General features: G+C 37.1%; 2 protein-coding genes across 3 annotated transcripts; both read left to right on the top strand.

Moving 5' to 3' along the window:
- Positions 1 to 1,988: 1,988 nt before the first annotated feature.
- On the top strand, positions 1,989 to 8,157 carry isca1 (iron-sulfur cluster assembly 1). Its single transcript, XM_007557891.2, has 4 exons — positions 1,989 to 2,130; positions 5,220 to 5,273; positions 5,825 to 5,930; positions 7,145 to 8,157. Exons 1-4 carry the CDS (start codon positions 2,029 to 2,031, stop codon positions 7,291 to 7,293), a joined length of 411 nt encoding a protein of 136 aa, XP_007557953.1. The 5' UTR covers positions 1,989 to 2,028; the 3' UTR covers positions 7,294 to 8,157.
- A 2,877-nt stretch (positions 8,158 to 11,034) lies between these two features.
- psat1 (phosphoserine aminotransferase 1) lies at positions 11,035 to 18,914 on the top strand. 2 transcript variants are annotated; one of them, XM_016674263.1, is made up of 10 exons: positions 11,035 to 11,121; positions 13,566 to 13,783; positions 15,076 to 15,136; positions 15,238 to 15,307; positions 15,655 to 15,860; positions 17,030 to 17,202; positions 17,331 to 17,500; positions 17,774 to 17,902; positions 18,309 to 18,446; positions 18,570 to 18,914. In XM_016674263.1, exons 2-10 carry the CDS (start codon positions 13,727 to 13,729, stop codon positions 18,670 to 18,672), a joined length of 1,107 nt encoding a protein of 368 aa, XP_016529749.1. In that variant the 5' UTR covers positions 11,035 to 11,121; positions 13,566 to 13,726; the 3' UTR covers positions 18,673 to 18,914. The 2 variants fall into 2 exon arrangements, with proteins under 2 accessions (XP_016529749.1, XP_007557952.1); XM_007557890.2 differs by lacking the exon at positions 11,035 to 11,121 and having other exon boundaries at positions 13,539 to 13,783.
- The last annotated feature ends 264 nt before the right edge of the window (positions 18,915 to 19,178 follow it).

Below are 19,178 nucleotides of genomic sequence, written 5' to 3'. Positions count from 1 at the left end.
TCCCCAAAGTCTGTCCTCGAGGGCCGGCATCCTGCATGTTTTAGTTCTCTCCCTGAACATTGACAAGCTGAAAAGGTTGTTTCTACCACCAAGGAAAGAACTAAAACATGCAGGATGCCGGCCCTCGAGGACCGACTTTGGGGACCACTGGTCCACAGCCTTCAGTTTTCTTTTGCTGCTTAGTTTGTCTCAAAGATTTCATTCATTGTTAATTATGGAAATTCTGCCTTTATTGTTAAATTTTTTCTACAAAAAAAGGAGAGATTTTGGTTTCATGGTCAAGTTCTAATGTTGCATTTGATTTTATTGCCAGCCTTCTTAAATTTATTTTGTGGACTCAAATGATCAAAGCTTTCATATGTAATTAAGGAATCCTGATCCAGGCATGAAAGGTTGGCTTTCAATTCATTTTGTCTGGGGGAAAAAGTCCAATTAAACATCAATTTGCAATCCAGTGTGGAGTCTTTCCTTTTTGTTGTTGTCACATACTGCCTTATGTGCACTTCTATGAAACATTTATATAAATTTATCTGCTACTTAAAACTTGCAAACAGTGCTCAGATTTGCCCTAATAAATCTTAAATTGAGACTAAAACCTACTGCTCTAAAAAACGTGTGGTAATTCATTTTGGCACGTTAGCAGGGTGGAAAGTACACTCTTTGGCACAATTAATGTTCAAAACAATCTAGAATATTTTTTTATTGTGCACCATCACCTCTAACATAATGAAATACTAAAGTTATTGTTTCACTGTTCCTGTTCACACGTCATTCACTGTACACATTTGTTTCCCCCAATATGCCTGTGCTCCTAGCTCCAATTCAACATTATTTAATTTCAAGGCAAAAATGAATTACTTTCAAGTTGCATTGTAGGAACTTGGCTAACAGTTCAAATCATCAGCTATACCTGCTTATCCTTTCTTGGTGGCTGGTGCCACCAAGCATTACTTGCCACCAAGTAATCATTGGGCAAGAGGTCAATACGCAACATGGAAACTCTATGCAGAAAGAGGTTTTGGACTTGAACCTTCTACCTGCTGGTGAGTGCATTACGGTGCAGTCCAGTTCTATAAATGCTATTTGTCAGGATAGCCTAAGAAATTATGTAAGTTATGTACAGAAAATGATTTTATGCAGGTATAATAAAAGGTACGATACACTTACAGATTCAGCTTTCAACTTTTAATGTGCAAAGGCAATGGAAATATTCTGGTCCTCATGAGTTAAGATTAGGTAAATGTGACCCCATTGGTAGATTTATTTGTAGGCTTTTCCAAATGGTAGGTAGTCCAATTAACAGCAAATCTGCAACTTTTTTCAGTGACTTTGGTTCGTTAGTCAGAATCTTCAAGTGATCGCAGTCTTTAGGACAAGTACTTGTTGCTATTAATACATTTTATTTTAAGCGCCTTTCAAAGCACTCAAGGACACTGCAAACAAAATAAAACATTATAAACTAACAAACCATCTGCAACTTTCATAAATCAAATATTACAGTTCATTTAAACATTTTATTGTACAATTTATAATGTTAACTGCAAGATAAAACGTTTTAAAACGAGATGTCAAACAACATGCGCACTTTCTTTAGGTTCCCCTTGTTGTTAGGACATGGGCGGTGCTGGGACATAATTAGATCGTGACGGGTACACAGCGTTCCCATCTATATGTTTTCGGCACGAAATCCAAAAACAAAAGCTTGAAAAAATGGCATTCACCGTGGTGTGCTGTTGAAATAATAAACAGGATATTCTCTATGAACGCGATAAATTAAATAAAACTTGTTCTCAACACAGTATTGCAGCATAAAATCAAGAAAAGTAGGATGTTACAGAACATATGGGATGTATTAGACAGAGGTTACATAACTGAAAATTACGCCTACCGTACTGGACCTCACCCCTTTTTCTCATTGGCTATTCGGCCGCCTGTCAAAATCTTAGCCAATCATTTGTCGGCATGTCTTGCCTCTCCTTCGTTAGGGGCGTTCTCTAACGTGTTTGCACGCTTGCGCAAACTAATGTTATGAATTCTAACAGTATCAACATGTCTGCCTCCTTGGTGCGAGCGACCGTCCGAGCGGTCAATAAAAGAAAAATTTTACCCACAAGAGCCGCGTTAACACTGGTGAGTCAAGCATTTAGTTTGTAAAATTAAAAGGGAAACGCGTCTTGTGTCCGTTTGGTAAGTGCGGTTCTCGAAAAGTGTAGCGTTCTACCCTAGCGGCCGTTAATGCGGTGTCAGTTGTGTAAGTTGGCTAAGTTAGCAGTAGCTAGCTATCGGTGAATCGCTGTCCTACTGTTGGCTCTGTTACCGAATTGTCATTATTTAAGTTATTGATAAACCGCTTTATCATAGCTGATACATTTATGCGCGTTCATGTTCCATGTTTTTAAAGTGAAACTTAACTCGACAATAAAATCAACTTAGTAGCCGACTGATGATACGCATCTCACACCAAACCGTATGTTAGATTAAGCCAAGGGTCCTCAATTTACATTAATTTCCAAATAATTGCGACATACATAGTGGAGCTATGCATTTAAGCGCTTAAAAATGTTGTATCACGTTTTGCTAAAACCCTAATGGACGTTTAGTCCACCTGCTGATATCAATGGCCAAATCTCGTTATTTTAAAGAAAAACAGGAGCTATTGTATCGAAGTCTGCTTTTGCTTTAATCTTTGAGACTCTACTAAGTTTCATCAGTTTTTGTTCGTTTATGTTTTGCTTAGTCTTGCAGAGACAGGATGTCTAACAAGCTAGCAAAAGGAATTGAAAGCATGCACATGCCACAGTAAACAAAACATCTCTCAAGGAAATCGTCTAATGTTTTTCAAGTTTTAAAAAGTGTGGACCACAGATTTCAAAGGATCTGCAAGGCAACTGGGTTACATATTTCTGGCAAGTAGGAACAAAACTGCAGATATCCATCTTCCACTCCTTATCTGAGACCAGGTCAAACTTTGACGTTCTTCTTCCCAGCTACACCCTGAAGCTCGTCAGAGGCATTTCCCTTCCTGACCCTGCTGTATAATCTAACGAATCCTGTCTCTACCCCAAGACATTCTTTTATTTGGACCTGATGATAAACGGCATTCTGTCCAATAGATTTGGTTAAAATTGTTTATCAGTTTTTCTAATTAGTTTTGAAAGAACATTAATCAACCTTTTAAATGATATCAAGATCATGTATGCATGTATTCCTCTCACCATTTCACAGACTATTAAGCTGATTTCAAAAATGGAAATCACTGAAACTTTGACTTGTAATATGAAATAAAAACGGTTCTTATTTTTTATCAATCCAGCAAATGGAGCAAAAATATGATCCACAATAACACATCTACAATCGAATCCCCAAACCGCCTCTAGTGACTCTTTCTGATGTGGATGTTTTCCTTTGAACCCCTAATCCCTGAAGGCGAGTCCATCCTGTGGAGCAGCTCATTCCAGCTGCTTGGACTCTTTTGGTCATTAGTGGCTGCATGGGACAGAAGGTTTGGAATGCAGGTCATCTGGTAAATTAAAAGCTTCATCTTTTGGCTCAGCTCTATTCAGCACAACTGACACGGTGCAGTGTCCCACATTGCTGCAAATGCTACACCAAACACACCGATTAGCCAGCTATACTCTACCCACACTTCCAAACAAAACCCTGAGAAGCGTAAAGTGACCGACTTTATAATAGAGTGGAATGTTAGCTCATTTCACTCTATTCCACTTGAAGAAAGTAAAGTTTTCATCTATTTCCCATAAACACTTGGCAGTCTTTGCAGTAGCTGTTCCGAATGAAAGTAGCTGATCTTTTGTGCTATTATTAGTCATATTGCTGCAATCCAACTTTTTTAAGCGTTGGAGTTTGTGTTACTATAAGTATTTGTTAAAGAACAGGTCGCCATCTTTAAAGCATAACTTGTTCATGCATTACAAACAAAAATAAAACATGTTCATTATTTACACGTAATCACATGTGATCAACTGCGATGTTGTTCAGTTTCCCTGGCTGTACTTTAACTCAGTTGGTCACAAATGATTGATTTTTGGATGGTCCTTGTGTGAATGTTTGACAATTTTCCCTATTAAGTTAATACATTTTGTGGCTTCTGTTATTACTTCCCTTAAAATAATTGTCCTAACACAAAATGATTTAAAAAAAAATCAGAGTGTCTTATCTAAAGTGTTGTATTGATGTGAATTGTGTGGTTGCGTGGCCACACAGACCCAGTGTGGTGTTGCAAATGAAATGGAGCGAAAAGCAAGCGGTCGGTGTGATCAGGGTTCGTTTGAAATGGGCGGGTTAAGACGTTGCCGATGGAGCCCATCAGCTGAACGGCTCTGAGTGCTGCAGCAAGATAATGTGTTTGTCCTCCGGAGATAAAGCCTTAAGTAAATGCTACGTCACGACGGGAGACACAGCCAACAACAGCAGATCTTCAACAGAAAAATGAAGTTACTTAGCCCACAAGGAATAACTGGGATCTTTATAATTATATGTTACATATTTGATGAAGATCTATCGAGGCTAACAGTTGTACATAATGGTCTTGGCTTGTTCTGACAAAGCAGACGACCAAATTGCTTTTAAACTGTTCAGTGCTGTGAATCAACTGCAGGTTGTGGCACAGTTTGGTCTCTATTACAGCTTCAAAATATAAGATCCTAGCCACTATCATTTCTTTTAGGTGTGGGCAGTAAGAGTTAATGCAATGATCTAAATGCACTATTCATTTGCAGGCAATAAACACAGAAAATCTGAAATGCTAACCAGTTACTAAGGCCAAGCAATCCTTTGCTTTCTTGCATTTCATGATGTTGCGATCATAACTGTACATCAGTACACAGCACAGCTGTAGTATTTAAAAACAGCAGTAGGTACTGACGGTCACACTTTAAGTGCTTTAAGGGATTAGCACCTTCTGGCCCAAGTGTTTCCACTCTGAGTCCCAAATCCCTTGATGTGACGGCTCAGGTTATTTTGTTACGCTGCAGGTGCAGGCTGGAATTTCAGACAAGCTCTAGTATGTTTGTGTTATCTCAGTCAAATGAAAGGTGTCAAATAACAAGAAAAAAAATTATGTTGCATATTTTTTTGTGTACCCATTGCTTTTTTTTATTTTTATTTATTTTTTCTAAGGATGTTCTGTAGAGTTCCAACATGTTCCTTAGCTCTGTGATTCATTCTTTATTTTCTGTTTTTTCTTTTGTTTTCTGTAGACTCCTTCAGCTGTGAGCAAAATCAGATTGTTGCTTCAGGACAAACCAGAATATGTGAGTATACAAAATGATTCACTGTAACGTTTTTTCTTTTTTTTCTTTTTTTTTTTTTTTTCCAGACGGTTTATCTTTTCTGTGCTCTGTCAGCTTGTGTCTGATAAACTGATTTTGGTTTGATGAGTATCTTATTTTTATGCTGCTAAAAACAAACAGGTTTCTCTAGTTGACAGAAAATTGTTTGAAGTTATTTCTGTTTTTTGAAAATGCAGTTCTTTTGAAATGTTGATTTCCTTTAACAAAAATCCTGAGTCGTGTCTTCTGAAGGAGTAGCTCTACAGATTGATTATTGGATTGTAGTTCAACGTGTTGTTGTGTTTACAAAAGCACCGAGACAAGAAGAGCATCAATTCTTAGCCTTACAGTGTGTAAACTGAGATTCTGAAATGTCCACTTTTTCATTAATTATTATAATTAAACTTAAAACCAAGAGGTTTTGAGTTGACTGTTTTACTAAAATGTCTGTTGGAAAACACACCTGCACCTGTTTGATTATCAGTTCCTGTATTTTGGTGTGTGTTGATGTGTGTTTGCTGCATCATCAACAGATTGGTTTGAAGGTGGGAGTGAGAACACGTGGCTGTAATGGCCTGACTTACACTCTGGAATACACAACAGAGAAGGAGAAATCGGATGAGGAAGTGCTCCAGGATGGTAAGCGTTTTTATTCATTGTAAACCAATCAGAGTTCAGGCTACAGAGTGAAACTCACAAAACATGAGGTTGATCTTTTTTCATGGTGGAAATAAAGGTTTTAAGATGGCCTGGAAACAAGAAGACTGTACAATCTGTTTTCTGTCCTGCTGCAACAGCAACTCCCCTGTTGCAGCAGGGGAGTTGTATTTGTTGTATTTGTTTATGGACAGTGAAGAAACATACATATAATAAATAATTTTGACGGCATAGTATTACATTATTGGCCATTTGGTCTCTGCTTTCCTCATTTCTGGTTCTGATCTGTCATTATGAAACTTGAAACTGTGACCTTTAGCAACATAACCGACTGTCAGCTGTATCAGCTGCAGCTAGACTCCATTTAACAGTTTCAACATAAGATTTATCATATCTGGAACATAACAGTCAACATATGTTAAATTGTAATGTCCATATGGTGCATACTGATATTGCAATAGTGATATATTGTGCAGCCTAATATGTAAAATGTTGCTTAAAATTTTCTTATTACTGAATATATTGGTAGTTATAAGAAAGCAAATACACAAAATATAAAATAATGAAAATAAACTGATATGTGCTTAATGAAATGTTTCAAAGAAACTTTGATAAAATTTTGTCAATTTCTTTTAAAACATTATAAGGTCAGCAATAATCTGAATCTGTCCCCAGATTCCCTAGAATCTGTCCCCAGATTCTAGGGAATCTGGGGACAGATTCCCTAGAAGAATCTGTCCCCAGATTCTTCTAGGGAAATGTTTCCACTAGAAACTGAGAAGCAGTTCAAAAGGTTTAGATCTTTCACCTTTTAAAGGGAGAAGAGGTCTTATCAGTGCATAGTAATTTTTAAAAGAAAACAACAAAGAAGCTACAACATTTTTCCATCACTGTGGTTAGGTTTTGGACAGTGAAAATCCAGAACGTAATCTGCTGAAATGCAAATCTTTCTTTGTAGTGCACACTCTCATTTACTGCAATAATTGAATGAAAATAAACCAAAAAAGTCAGCATGGGTGCTCCTCCCTTAGGGTTGACTAAAATATGTTAGAAAACACTTTCCTACCGTTTTTCTACATGTTAAAAAAAATGCTTAAAAAAATGTGTGTATTTTTAGTTTTTTGAAGAAAACAAAGTTTACAGCTCCAGATTAATTTAGTTTGAATAAAAAAGTGGTTCTTTGTGTTTTCCTTCAGGTGTGAGAGTGTTTATCGAGAAGAAGGCTCAGCTCACCCTTTTAGGAACTGAGATGGACTTTGTAGAGTCAAAGCTGTCCAGTGAATTTGTCTTCAACAACCCGAACATCAAGGGCACGTGTGGCTGTGGGGAAAGCTTCAACATCTGAGCGTCGCTGAGCCGCCGCCCCTCCCCGGCTCAGAACCCCGGCTTTTTTCTCTCAAGACTGAAGAGACTGCCGACGAGGAAGTTGGGTGTGAGGAAATCAACGCGATGTGGACACCGCTCAGTTCCTGCCGCTGCTCTTCCTGCAAACCATTCACACACCGGATCAATCCAACTATGCATTTTAGTTTTCCCTAGATAAGGCTTCAAAACAATCTGTAGTCAAAGCCAGAAATGAATTTAGGTTAAAGTTCCTCTTGTGTGTAACTGTTCTCAGTTCTGTGTTTGAGAAAACATCAGGACCTCAGAAGCTAGATGTTTTCATTTAGTCTACAACCTTTTTTCTTTTCTTTTAATATTTTCAGTCAGATCTAATGGTAAATGCAGGAGAAAATAGTGCAAGAAGGTGTGTTCATGAAATCAGAGACCTGGAGAGGTTTTGGTCCTTAAAACTGTTAGGGTTTAGGATGTAATAAAAATCCCATTTCCACTGAAGCCCAGATATTAAGGCAAACCAACATCAGCTCTTTGACAAAAGCACTGCACTGCAGGGTCCTGTTCTCCAGCCTAATCTATGGGATAACTGGAGGAGCTTCAGTGTCTTGAGGCTGTTTTTTTTCAGCTTGTAACATTGCTACATATGTATTTATATGTGTGTAAATAGAAGAAAAATATGTAAATTCAACAAATACGCACAAAACAAACAAACGCACAATACATTTATCCTCATGTAAGAATACACAAGGTTTCTGGTATTTTGTTTTAGCCCGATCAGAGCCAAGATTGTTTGTGTTGACTGTGTGCTCTTAAAATCATTAACCTGTGCAATATGTCTGTGTACATATGAATAATAAAAAAGCAAAATGAAGGGCTCTGTTCTGTTTCATCTACAGTTTGCTTTTATGACTTTAATAGATTGTAATGTTAGATTAATTTCATTCAGTTCAGTTTAATTATATACCTCCAATTCTGTTTTTACTAGATTAACAGGTTTGGGAAGAAATCCTCAGATGCATTTAGTCAGGTGTACTTTCTATGGGAAAGGAAAACAACAAAGCACATGTTGCTATGATCATTTAAATTCCAACTTACTGAATTCATAAAATCTGGCTGTCCTCAGCAAGAAGCTGTCTTATTTGCTGAAGGACAGCCTGATATATATATATATATATATTTTTGTTTGTTTTGGGATTATTGAGGTGTCATGGATGATCTAAACAAGGATGACGATCCTGAAAGCAGAGAGTTTTGTGGGATTAAGGTAACTGAGGTAAAAAAAAAAAAAGTGCTATTTAAAATGAGATGCAATTTTGAGATTGCTCAAATGAATGTTTTTGGCCAAACAAAACCTGAGCTCCTGTCTACGCCTTCTGTAATGTTTAGCGTTGAAACCTGCAGTTTGTGACTCCTGCTAACTTTTGCACCCCAGGTCCGTTTGAAAGCAACAAAAGCAGTTATCTGAAAGATGATCAAGTCACTTTTGCTGTCTTTTGAGTAATAGTCCCATCTTGCAGATTTCAAATTCATATGATGCACTGAGAGATAAGGTTTCCTTCTAATGGCTGCTGGTAGATCCTGTTTGGGTATTTTCAGCTTTATAAAGCAACCAGCACACACACAAAAAAAATGCTGCTCATTTTTCTGTGCTGGTTCTGTGTTGGTCTTTTGTTTTTGTTTTTCAATCAAGATTGACAGAAAACCTCTGAAAAACCCTCAGAGATCCTTGAGAACGACTGATCAAAAATATTTTCAAGATAAAAAAAATAACTTCTTTCAAAGAAATTTAAGGATGTGCCATTTCCTACACCTCACTAAATGCCTGATTTCCAGTTTATAGTCAAACTTGGTTTCTGTCTTACACTTCTCTTCTCAGGTGTCAGACCTGTTGATTGCTTTGGCTGAGAGGAGACCGCCACTTTGTGACATCTCACAGTCTGACACCAGAAACATCAGCAGCACCTTGTCCATCCTGAACCAAACGGGGAGAAGCACTGCTCTTCGATCCAGAGCCATTCTGCCTGAGAACATCATACAGCTATCCAACTGTCAGTTTAAGAGGACAAATTATCTGGTAGAAACCTTTCCAGATTCAATACCTAATCCCTTCACTGTCAAGGGATTTTCTCAGGAGGAGCACCTCGTTGCCTGTCCTTTCTGCGGAGCTATAAGGGATGCAAAACCCACCTGAGCAAATGCAATGCAGATTAAAAAGCAGTAAGAAAAACAGCTGCACATCATCAGTGTGAAACGTTGATTCAAGAACTCATTCAGTGAGAATTAGTTAGCCTCTCTTAAATTCACCAGTGCTTATTGAAAGCTTATTGAGCCTCAGTAAACCCAGAAGATCCATACTGTACTGACTATTACTCTGCCAACATAAGTAGATCTAAAAGCTTTGGTCTTTATTTGAATGAATGACACACATCTGCCACACATTTTGCCCCAATCATCTTTTGATTGCCACAAACAACAACAACAACAAAACCCAAATAACGTTCAATAGTAAAACATTGAACGTATATCCGGATCACATTAGTCAAATTAGTGAACAAAATTTACTCGAATAATATAATTAACCATCAGGGATGATGCAAGAGTAGAACATTAATTTTGAAAGAATTATTCAATTTTGTCTCTATGCATATATATATATTTTTTTTTATTTTACAAAAAAACATAAAAAGAAGCACAACAACTCCCCTGCAGTGATGTCAAAGTGAGTTTAAAAGGAAATCTATATATCATAACAGCTGAAGGAGATTCAGTGCTGAACATCACCCAGGGGAGGGGCAGTTTGCCAAAGACATCAGGCTCTGCTGCTGAGATGAGACAGCGGTTCTTTGAGTAATTCTGGTGTTTCGAAGAATCCAAGGTGCACAGCTTCACTTACCATCTAAACAAATGTTATAACAGACAAAAGACAAACTGAGCTGCAAACCTGGGAAATATTTGCGGTACAACTGGATATTGTTGCAGTGCTTAGAGAGAAAACATGAGCAAGAAATAAATGTTCTCACCAAGAAGGAGCGACACTGAATTCAGTTTAATCAGACATGTTTTACTTCCATCCATCAGCCCCATATAAATCGGTAAAACACTAGATTTTTTTTTCATGTCTTTTTGTGTTGAAGCCTGAATCAAACAGGCGTTAGATAATCTTTGGACATTCTTCCTCTGAATTGCCCTTTTACACAACGATGCATGACAGAGATCAGATTCTGGGTCATTCCACTCCAACTTCTCCAGCGGTTTATGTTTTTAGTGAATAGATTCAGAAAAGCCTTTAAACACTCCTTTCCTGCCATTGTTCTGTGTTACATGAGGAGCGTCACAACGGCGAACTAAACACTTTGTTAGTACTAAAATCACACAAATGAGTGCTTGCATGCAAAAATTTAACACTCATATTTAAATGTCCATGAATAAATGCCATAAAAGTATTTTGTTGAGTGACAGAGAATATAAAAATTGTGGAAATTCAGTTATTTTCAAATGATCAAATGAAATAATTGACCAAAAATTAATAACAAACCAAGGAGCTAGAACCACAAATTTCACATCTCGTTTTTCAAAATGTCAAACTTTTGACACCGATGCCTACAGTTGGTAAAGTATGTTTGAACAGTTCAAACTGCTTCTAGTGAGAAGACAAGACGTACTGTTCCACAAATTCACTTGCCCTCTAAAAGGGAAGGTAAACTCAGCAGGTAGAAAATAATACAGTAGAACAATGCAGCTTGTAGGCGTCTGTCTGGTGCATATTTCAATTTCAGTCATTCTTCTCCCAGTTATGCGATCAGAGACAGGATGAGAGCCCAAAATTTGTTCTAAGGTAAGTGTTGTATATCTGTAAATAATGATATTACTCATCCAAATAAAATTATGATACTATTATAAGAACTTTTTTATTTACTCATGTAGCCATAGCATAACTCATTGCTACCAACCATTGGCAATTACTCTTTGGGTAATAGGGAGAGGATGACTTTAAATAACTTATTTTATCTTTTAAAACTTTTTTATATTTACTAAAGTTGTTCTTGTCTGATACTGGAATTAGTTTATTTGAAACAACAAATTTGGCAACAAAGTAATAATAGAAGCCATCTTTAAGCAGACAAATACCTTCTTATGCACTGCAAAGTTAAGTCTGGAGACGACAACGTTCTTTTCGGTTGCAGGTTTCAACTCAAATGCTCTCAGCGACTTTGCCATGTGACTGTTCAGAAAGAGTTAATTGCTTTTATAGCCTCTCATGAGAATCACGAGCTGGAGAAATCACTAATGTTTGTCATGTTTCTCTTGCATCGAGACAGATCCAGCTGGATTGAAGGATGATGTTTGAGTTGCAATTTCAAAAAAGTCAGACAATAATTTATATAGTTCCACCAAACGAATATAACATGATTTTTCCAAATAGAACATAGAATGCTTTAACAACCATAGGTCTCTGTCTAAAGACAATTGTGAGGGAGAATAAAACATTTTTACTCCAGACAGGTGAGTAAAACATGAACTCACATGAACTCTGCTGATTCTAAGAGGGTTTTGATATAGACTGGAAGTACTTGTATGAAAATTATCATGTTGAAACTGCTGTGTTTACTTGTGTGACTAATGCCATTGGAAGGTAGAGACTTATTTCCTGTATCAAGTATAAAAAGTTATGGGTTGAATAATTCTAACACTTTCTGTCACTCAAGTCCAGTGGTTTAAACATGTGGTATTTGGTAAAATAAGGATTTGAAAGCTTCTTAAGATTTCAGTTTCCACAGTAAGGTACATACCCTAAAGGGGTATGTACCCCTGTATGTATGGACAGGGGTGTCACCTGCCCTGAAGGGCCTGAATACCAATATCTATAGCACTACAATGAGTAACTACTAAATACCAATGAGTTGTTGTCAAATTTGAAACAGTAATCGTGATTTTATGTTCTATTTGGAAAAATGTTTGACCTCTCAACTTATCTGCAAATCAAACATCATCCTTCAATCGTCTTTTTCTCTTAAATGTATTTTTACATTTGAATCACATAGAAAACAACTTTATTATGGCCACATGGCACTACCTAGTGTCATACAGTGTGCAATACACTACAGAAATCTGATGGTTTGCCTTTTGTACTTTTCAGATTCAGCCGTGTTCATGTAATCTCCCTTTTAGAAAACCAGGTCAAATCAATAACAACACATCTTGCACATAGTTTTCTTTTTTCATTTCAGCAGATCTGAGAGTGAGTCTCAGTTAGAAAACACCTTAAAGCCGTCTGTGTTCAAGTTTCCTAAATTGTAAAAAGGTTTATGTAAATGTAAACAATTCAAAGCGACACAACCTTCATTTTTCTACAATTCAAATTGTCTGAAAGATTACCATATCTTGTTTTTTCTGTTCAAAGGTCCTCTCCAATAACAAGTCATTGTTATTGTATGGGGATTTTCCATGCTTCCCTTTCCAGCTTTACGCTGATGACATTGTGATATTTTCACATGAGGTATAAAATGAGAAAAAAAGCACTTGGGAAGCAGAAAAACGTGCATTTTATTCCTTGAACATTATATGACATGGACACCCTCATTTAGAATTTTTTTAATGTTTATATCAGGTACTTTTTCAAAATTTTAGAAGGAAATGTATGTTGTGGTTCAGCATCATTTAATCTGTAAAACACTGAGAAGTCATATTTAGAAGCAAAGAACCTTGAATTCTTATAACTGAGTTATAAGATTGAGAAAGTGTGATTGACTCAAATTATGGAAGTTTATGAACCTGGACAAATGGGCATAACTGAAGGAACTATGAATTATGTCTCTACCAGAAAATCCTGAAGTAGGAAATCTGGACCTGGATTTTTGTCTCATAACTTGATCGTTAAGATTATGCAAGAGATTATTACAAGAAGAACTCGTTTCATTTCACAACAGAAGCTTATTGTACCCGCCACAAATTAAAGGTGTCATCTGATCTTCATTTGGCTTCATTGAAAGTTCAGAGTGACTCAACAAAAATCAGTCAAGTATATAAATCAGAATTTGTTCGGATTTTATTTTACCAACTGTTCTTCATTTTAGTAACAGTAACCGTTACTTTAAGTAGTTATGTTTTTTTTTTCTTTTTGTTCTGTTTTTGGTTTTTACTGTTCTTGCGCTTAACTTGCAAAAACTTCTGTGAAATTCAGTGCTAGAATGTACAAGATTAAGAACGTATATAGTTTAAAGCGGATGTAAAAACACTGCTACAAACACATCAGGTTTAAATTTCTTACCACTGCTGTAGGTAGCAGATGCAGTTTGGGATTTTACTAGATTCCCCTGAACGCCTCACTTTCCACACGCATCAAGCGGTGGCAGTCAAGCGAAGCTCCTTAACTCACAGCAACCAACCGAAGACCAACTGAAGCAACATCCCTCATCTGCACTCTGGAGCTTCTTTACATCATGGAGGAGAAACAAACCATCAACTTTGGAGCTGGACCTGCCAAACTGCCTCAGTCTGTAAGTTTGCAGCTGCTCGTTTTCTTTGCGTGCATGTGTCTCGACAATCTGCCAAAAACATGACGAGCTAGTTTGCAGAGATAACTGCCTTGTTCGTAAAGATCTTTTTGACGATCTGTGTTGAAACGTTTTTATTTTGCTGATGCACCCTTGCAAATGTTTATTGTTTTTTATTTTTTTATTTTATGTTGCAGCGTTTATTCTCGTCTTTAAATCACGTGTCTTAACTCAGGATACTTAATTTTTCCATGTGAAATGGGTAATTTTTCCCGTCGCGTTGAGCAGTTACGCGTGAAAACTGGTGTTGGTTTTAGTGCCTAACAGATGGTGGCAGCTCATCAGGCTGAAAACTGCTTGCTGAGTTGCATCAGCCTTCGTTCATTCATGTGGAAACCTGCTTCTTCCATTGTGTTTCACTGGCAGCTATAACATCCAACCTCTAGATGGCAGAAAAACCCAGCTTGTTCAGAAAGAAGAAATCACAGCACAGACTTACCCAACAACTGATCAGTTTAAAATATAAAAACATTCATAGACAGAGGTATATTGATCTAGATCTACGAAGACAGATGAATTGATAGATAAAGAAATCTGGATGCTGGGCGTTAATCTTGATGGTTAGTGTGTCAGGCCTGTCATTTACCTTCATCAGCTTCAGATCTTCCCTCACTCATAAATTTGGAGGTGAACATTTTTTTATTCATGCATCATTAAAGTCTTTAAATGCTCAATTAATGGAAAGCGGCAAGTAAAGTTTGCAATAAGCTCATTATTATGTTGAATGATTGTAAAGTATAATGGCTATGATGGTGTCAAAACTATAATTTCAAATTCCACTCCAGTAACTACAAAAATAACCAATACATTATATTTCCTTTAGCTCACCCCCTCTGCCACTCCACCAAAAACAAACAAACAAACAAACAAAAAAAAAAGCACAATAAGAAACAAGAGTTAATTTTGTTCAGTTAATTTAGTTTTATTTATAAGTTGTATAAATAAAATCAGTTTTAACATCTGCTTTTCGGTATATTCCTGATGATTTTTTGAAGCTAAGGATATATTTTTTTAGCCTAATGGAAATTATGTCCCACCGTAAAGGTTAACATTTTTCATTGAAATCAACCTGTTCTGATTGTTTTCTGATAAATACCAAAACCACCTGAGTATAGGTTTACATTTAACTGTTTTTCCAGCTGTTCAAACGTTATTCTTCCAAAACATTTTTCAAGTCTGTAAAACATTGATCACCATTTGTAATGAAGAGATGCTTCATCTGTGATGTGTTGCAGGTGCTGCTTCAAGCTCAGAAGGAGCTTCTTAACTACAATGGCCTTGGGATCAGTGTTCTTGGTGGGTAGGAAAACTGATCTGGGCTCAGAAACTGTCTGGAATCCGGCGTGAATATTATTGAAAAGAATATCTAACGTGCTGCGTTTTACTCTTTAAATCAGAGTTGAGCCATCGATCAGCAGATTTCACCAAAATCATCAACAAGTCAGAGAGTCTGCTTCGAGAATTGTTGTAAGTGAAAGTTTTAGTATTCCATCCATTGCTCTGTTCAGTTTGTAAAACTTGCCTTTTCTTCAAATATCCATTAAGTTTCTACTGATTTTCTTCATGAAAAATGTCCAAATGCTGGATGTTTTAGTCTGAAAAACTGTGGAATGTTGACATAAAAATTATGTTAGGACTCAATCTTAAATATATATGTAAAAAAAAAAAAATTGGAATACCGCCTAAATAGTGATTTTTTTATTTTTTATTTGTATTTTTTTTAAACATTTTGGTATATCATGAGCTGCTGCTTGTTTGTGCGTAGACCTGACCTCGGCCTGTGCGTCGTAACACAGTGACTTCTGTCTCCACAGAAATATCCCAAACAACTACAAGGTGTTGTTTCTGCAGGGCGGTGGCTCTGGACAGTTCAGTGGCGTTCCCCTCAACCTGATTGGCCTGAAAGAGGACAGGTGCGCCGACTACCTGGTGACCGGCACGTGGTCAGCTAAAGCTGCAAAAGAAGCAGAGAAATACGGCAAAGTCAACATCATCCACCCGAAACTGGACAGTTACACGAGTACGTGTGCATGGCAACGTTTCATGATGTCGTCATCTGAGCACAGAAGCTGATTTTAATTTTATTTTTTTCACAAAAAAAAAGTAGTTTTAAAGAATCTCTCCAGATTTTAGAAGAGGGTCATTGTCATTCAGGCTGCATCAGGAAAGGACCTCAGAAGAATCTGGCAGCTTTTCCAGCGTATTACATAATCAACAATAGACCCAACTACCAGTGAAAGACTCTGGAATGAAGCTGCTTGTTCAACATGGTTGTGTCTCTTTTGAGTTTTCACAGGGACTTTTTGTACAGTAGTACTTGGAAACCTCCAAAGTACTTTTTAATCATCATTATGTCAGCAGAAATATTCATTTCAACTGAATTAAATGAATATTTAATTTAAAAAACGGAATGAAGGGGCGCTTTACAAAGTGATACAGAGTCCAATTCAGTCCAAATTGAGTTCTTCTAATTCATTCTGGTGCAATCCAGTCATTTAGTCAGATTTGGTTACACACAGTGTAATTTAACCTAATTTCTAACATGATACAGTCAGATTCAGTTGATCAGGACACAAAAAAACAAGATGCATGAAAGGAAAATAAATAATACCTAAGACGTGATTTAAGAAAGTAATGAAGATGAACACACTTTATTTTAATGAACTAAAATGCGTTTATTCTGCACAGTTTTTAAAAGAACTGTGTGTATAATCTTTTGCATTGTGAAATTAATTTATTTTTTTACAAATATAGCAATATAACAGGAGTCAGCCAGACTTCTCCAAATAAAACATTGATGCTCAACTCATTAAGTTAAAAATCATCTGGAAATCCTAGAAAATTGTATAAAAATGACTTGTGGGCACTTTATGTATTAATATAACATTTTAACAAAGTTGATATAGAAACTGAAAGAAAAGCCAGCAGGCTGGAATAAGAATGGTTACATATTTGTACAACACAGTGGTCAAAGTTTCATAAGATGGAAAAAGATTAGCTAAGCAAAATTTTGTATATGATAAATTTCATTGGACCATTTTTGCTTTAATTCATTTTTATTTATTAAACATTGCATTCCACTTTTGACACATCTATTTAGGCTATTAGTATTTAAAGAATTAAGCCTCTACTTTGAATAACTATTAGTTTAGCTGTCGTTTTGTTTTGTTTTGTTTGTGCTTCTTCCAGAAATTCCCGACCCCAGCAGCTGGACCCTGAACCCGTCCGCATCGTATGTGTACTACTGCTGCAACGAGACGGTTCACGGCGTGGAGTACAACTTCACGCCTGAAACCAACGGCGTGGTCCTCGTCAGCGACATGTCCTCCAACTTCCTGTCACGGCCCGTCGACGTATCAAAGGTGACAGCAAGATGGATCTCACTTGTTTCTCCCTTTCCGCACTCGCCTCTTAGACGTTGACGGAAACATGTCTCGTGTTTCAAATGGTTGTGATCTAAACACGTCTTCCTCGTACTGCCAATGTGTAGTTTGGGCTCATTTTTGCCGGCGCCCAGAAGAACGTAGGTTGCGCCGGCGTCACGGTGGTCATCGTGCGAGAAGACCTGCTGGGCCACGCCTTGAAGGAGTGCCCCATTGTGCTGGACTACACGGTGCAGGCTGAAATGAACTCCCTCTACAACACTCCTCCATGTTTTAGGTAGATACTTTTCTGTTTACGGCATGAGGACGTATCATTCACATAGATTTGCTCACAAGTTTAGCTGAAGCTAATTTAAAAAAAAAAAAAGAGAACTAGCCAAAATGTTTTTGCTGCATAGGCAGAAACCTTTATTGAGAACAATGAAGATGGAGTGAGAGAGAGATTTACATTCACTCTTTTTGCTTTAAGGTGTTTAGCATTTTGTCAATAAACAGAAGAATAAGAGTAGTTTTTTTTTTATTGATTTCAAATCCTGTTTATTGGCTTCAGCATCTACATCATGGGTCTGGTTCTGGAGTGGATCAAGAATAACGGAGGTAGCGCTGCCATGGAAACACTCAACAAGCAGAAGTCCTCCATGATTTATGACATCATCAACTCGTCAAATGGTTTTTATGTGTGAGTACTAAAGCTACAGGAAATTAACAATACTAAGTGTTGCAAAAAAAAAAAAAAAAAAAAAACCTGTAAGAGACGAGGCTGATGCTTTCAGAGTGAACTTGTTAAACTGTTGTAAAATTTAGCACAGAAGTTTAACTTCAGTGGTCTCAGACACAAACCATTACTCTGCGGCCAGGGTAAAGTTTCCTCTTACCATATTTGGAAATACTAAATCTAAATAAGTTGACCAATTTAGTTTTTTTTAACTTTAGGCTATTGATCAATCTAAATTGCCTTCAGAGTAATAATTCATACTTTCAAATTAGTTATTCACATAACCAAAATAGTTGACCCTCAGATAATACTAATAGTTCTGTAACAGAGAACAAAGCCTCACTATTTGTGTGGTCATCCATTGGGTCAGATGTCCTGTGGACGCTGCGTGTCGGAGCCGCATGAACGTGCCTTTTCGTGTCGGGAAGAAAGAAGGAGATGAGTCTTTGGAGAAGAAGTTTCTGGAGGGTGCAGCCAAGCGGGGGATGATTTCACTGAAAGGACACAGGTCCGTTGCGCAACCACGCACCTCGTATTGTTTCACATTTACATTTTTACCATCCTGTTCTTCCTGAAAGACTCGGGTTCCTTTTTTGTAGGCATAAACAGGAGTGTTTGTCTCCCCCTGCAGGTCAGTGGGAGGAATGCGTGCGTCCTTGTACAATGCTGTAACTCTGGAGGACGCTGCAGCCCTCGCCGACTACATGAGAAGTTTCCTCAAAGAGCACCAGTAAACCAACAGCACTTAAAAGCACAAGTTGTCACTTTGTTTCAGAAGATTTTCAGAGTAAATGTTGAAAATTAAATGTTTTGAAAACGGTTATTAATTGTTCCCGAGGGACTAAGCCCACTAATTCCACATTAGTCTTATTTACGTATGTTTTATGTAGCAGTTTGCTTTATTTTTGTTGACTAAATACTGTTTTAGTTTCCAGTACTTACCTTTCAATAAATCTACTTTGGAAATTCCCTTTATTTCGTGGCTTTAAGACTGAAATTAATTGTCTTTGCTGACTTTCTAATTATAATTGCTGCAAAATCCTTAAGGCTAAATTAGGTAACATAAATAAAAATGTTTTTGCATATTTATTGAAATATAATAAAGACAATGGGGGAGAAAAAAAAATCCAGCATGCACAAAAACCTAGGTATCCTCATTGGATCACCTAACTAACTTAGCCTCTGCTCTCTTAAAACATTGCTAGCATAAAATGTTTCTTATCAATACACACAAAAATGT

Source organism: Poecilia formosa, unplaced genomic scaffold, assembly GCF_000485575.1.
Source record: "Poecilia formosa unplaced genomic scaffold, Poecilia_formosa-5.1.2 Scaffold92, whole genome shotgun sequence".
Taxonomy (NCBI): domain Eukaryota; kingdom Metazoa; phylum Chordata; class Actinopteri; order Cyprinodontiformes; family Poeciliidae; genus Poecilia; species Poecilia formosa.
The sequence above is the reverse complement of the archived record's forward strand: the minus strand, read 5'-3'. Positions and strand labels throughout refer to the sequence as shown.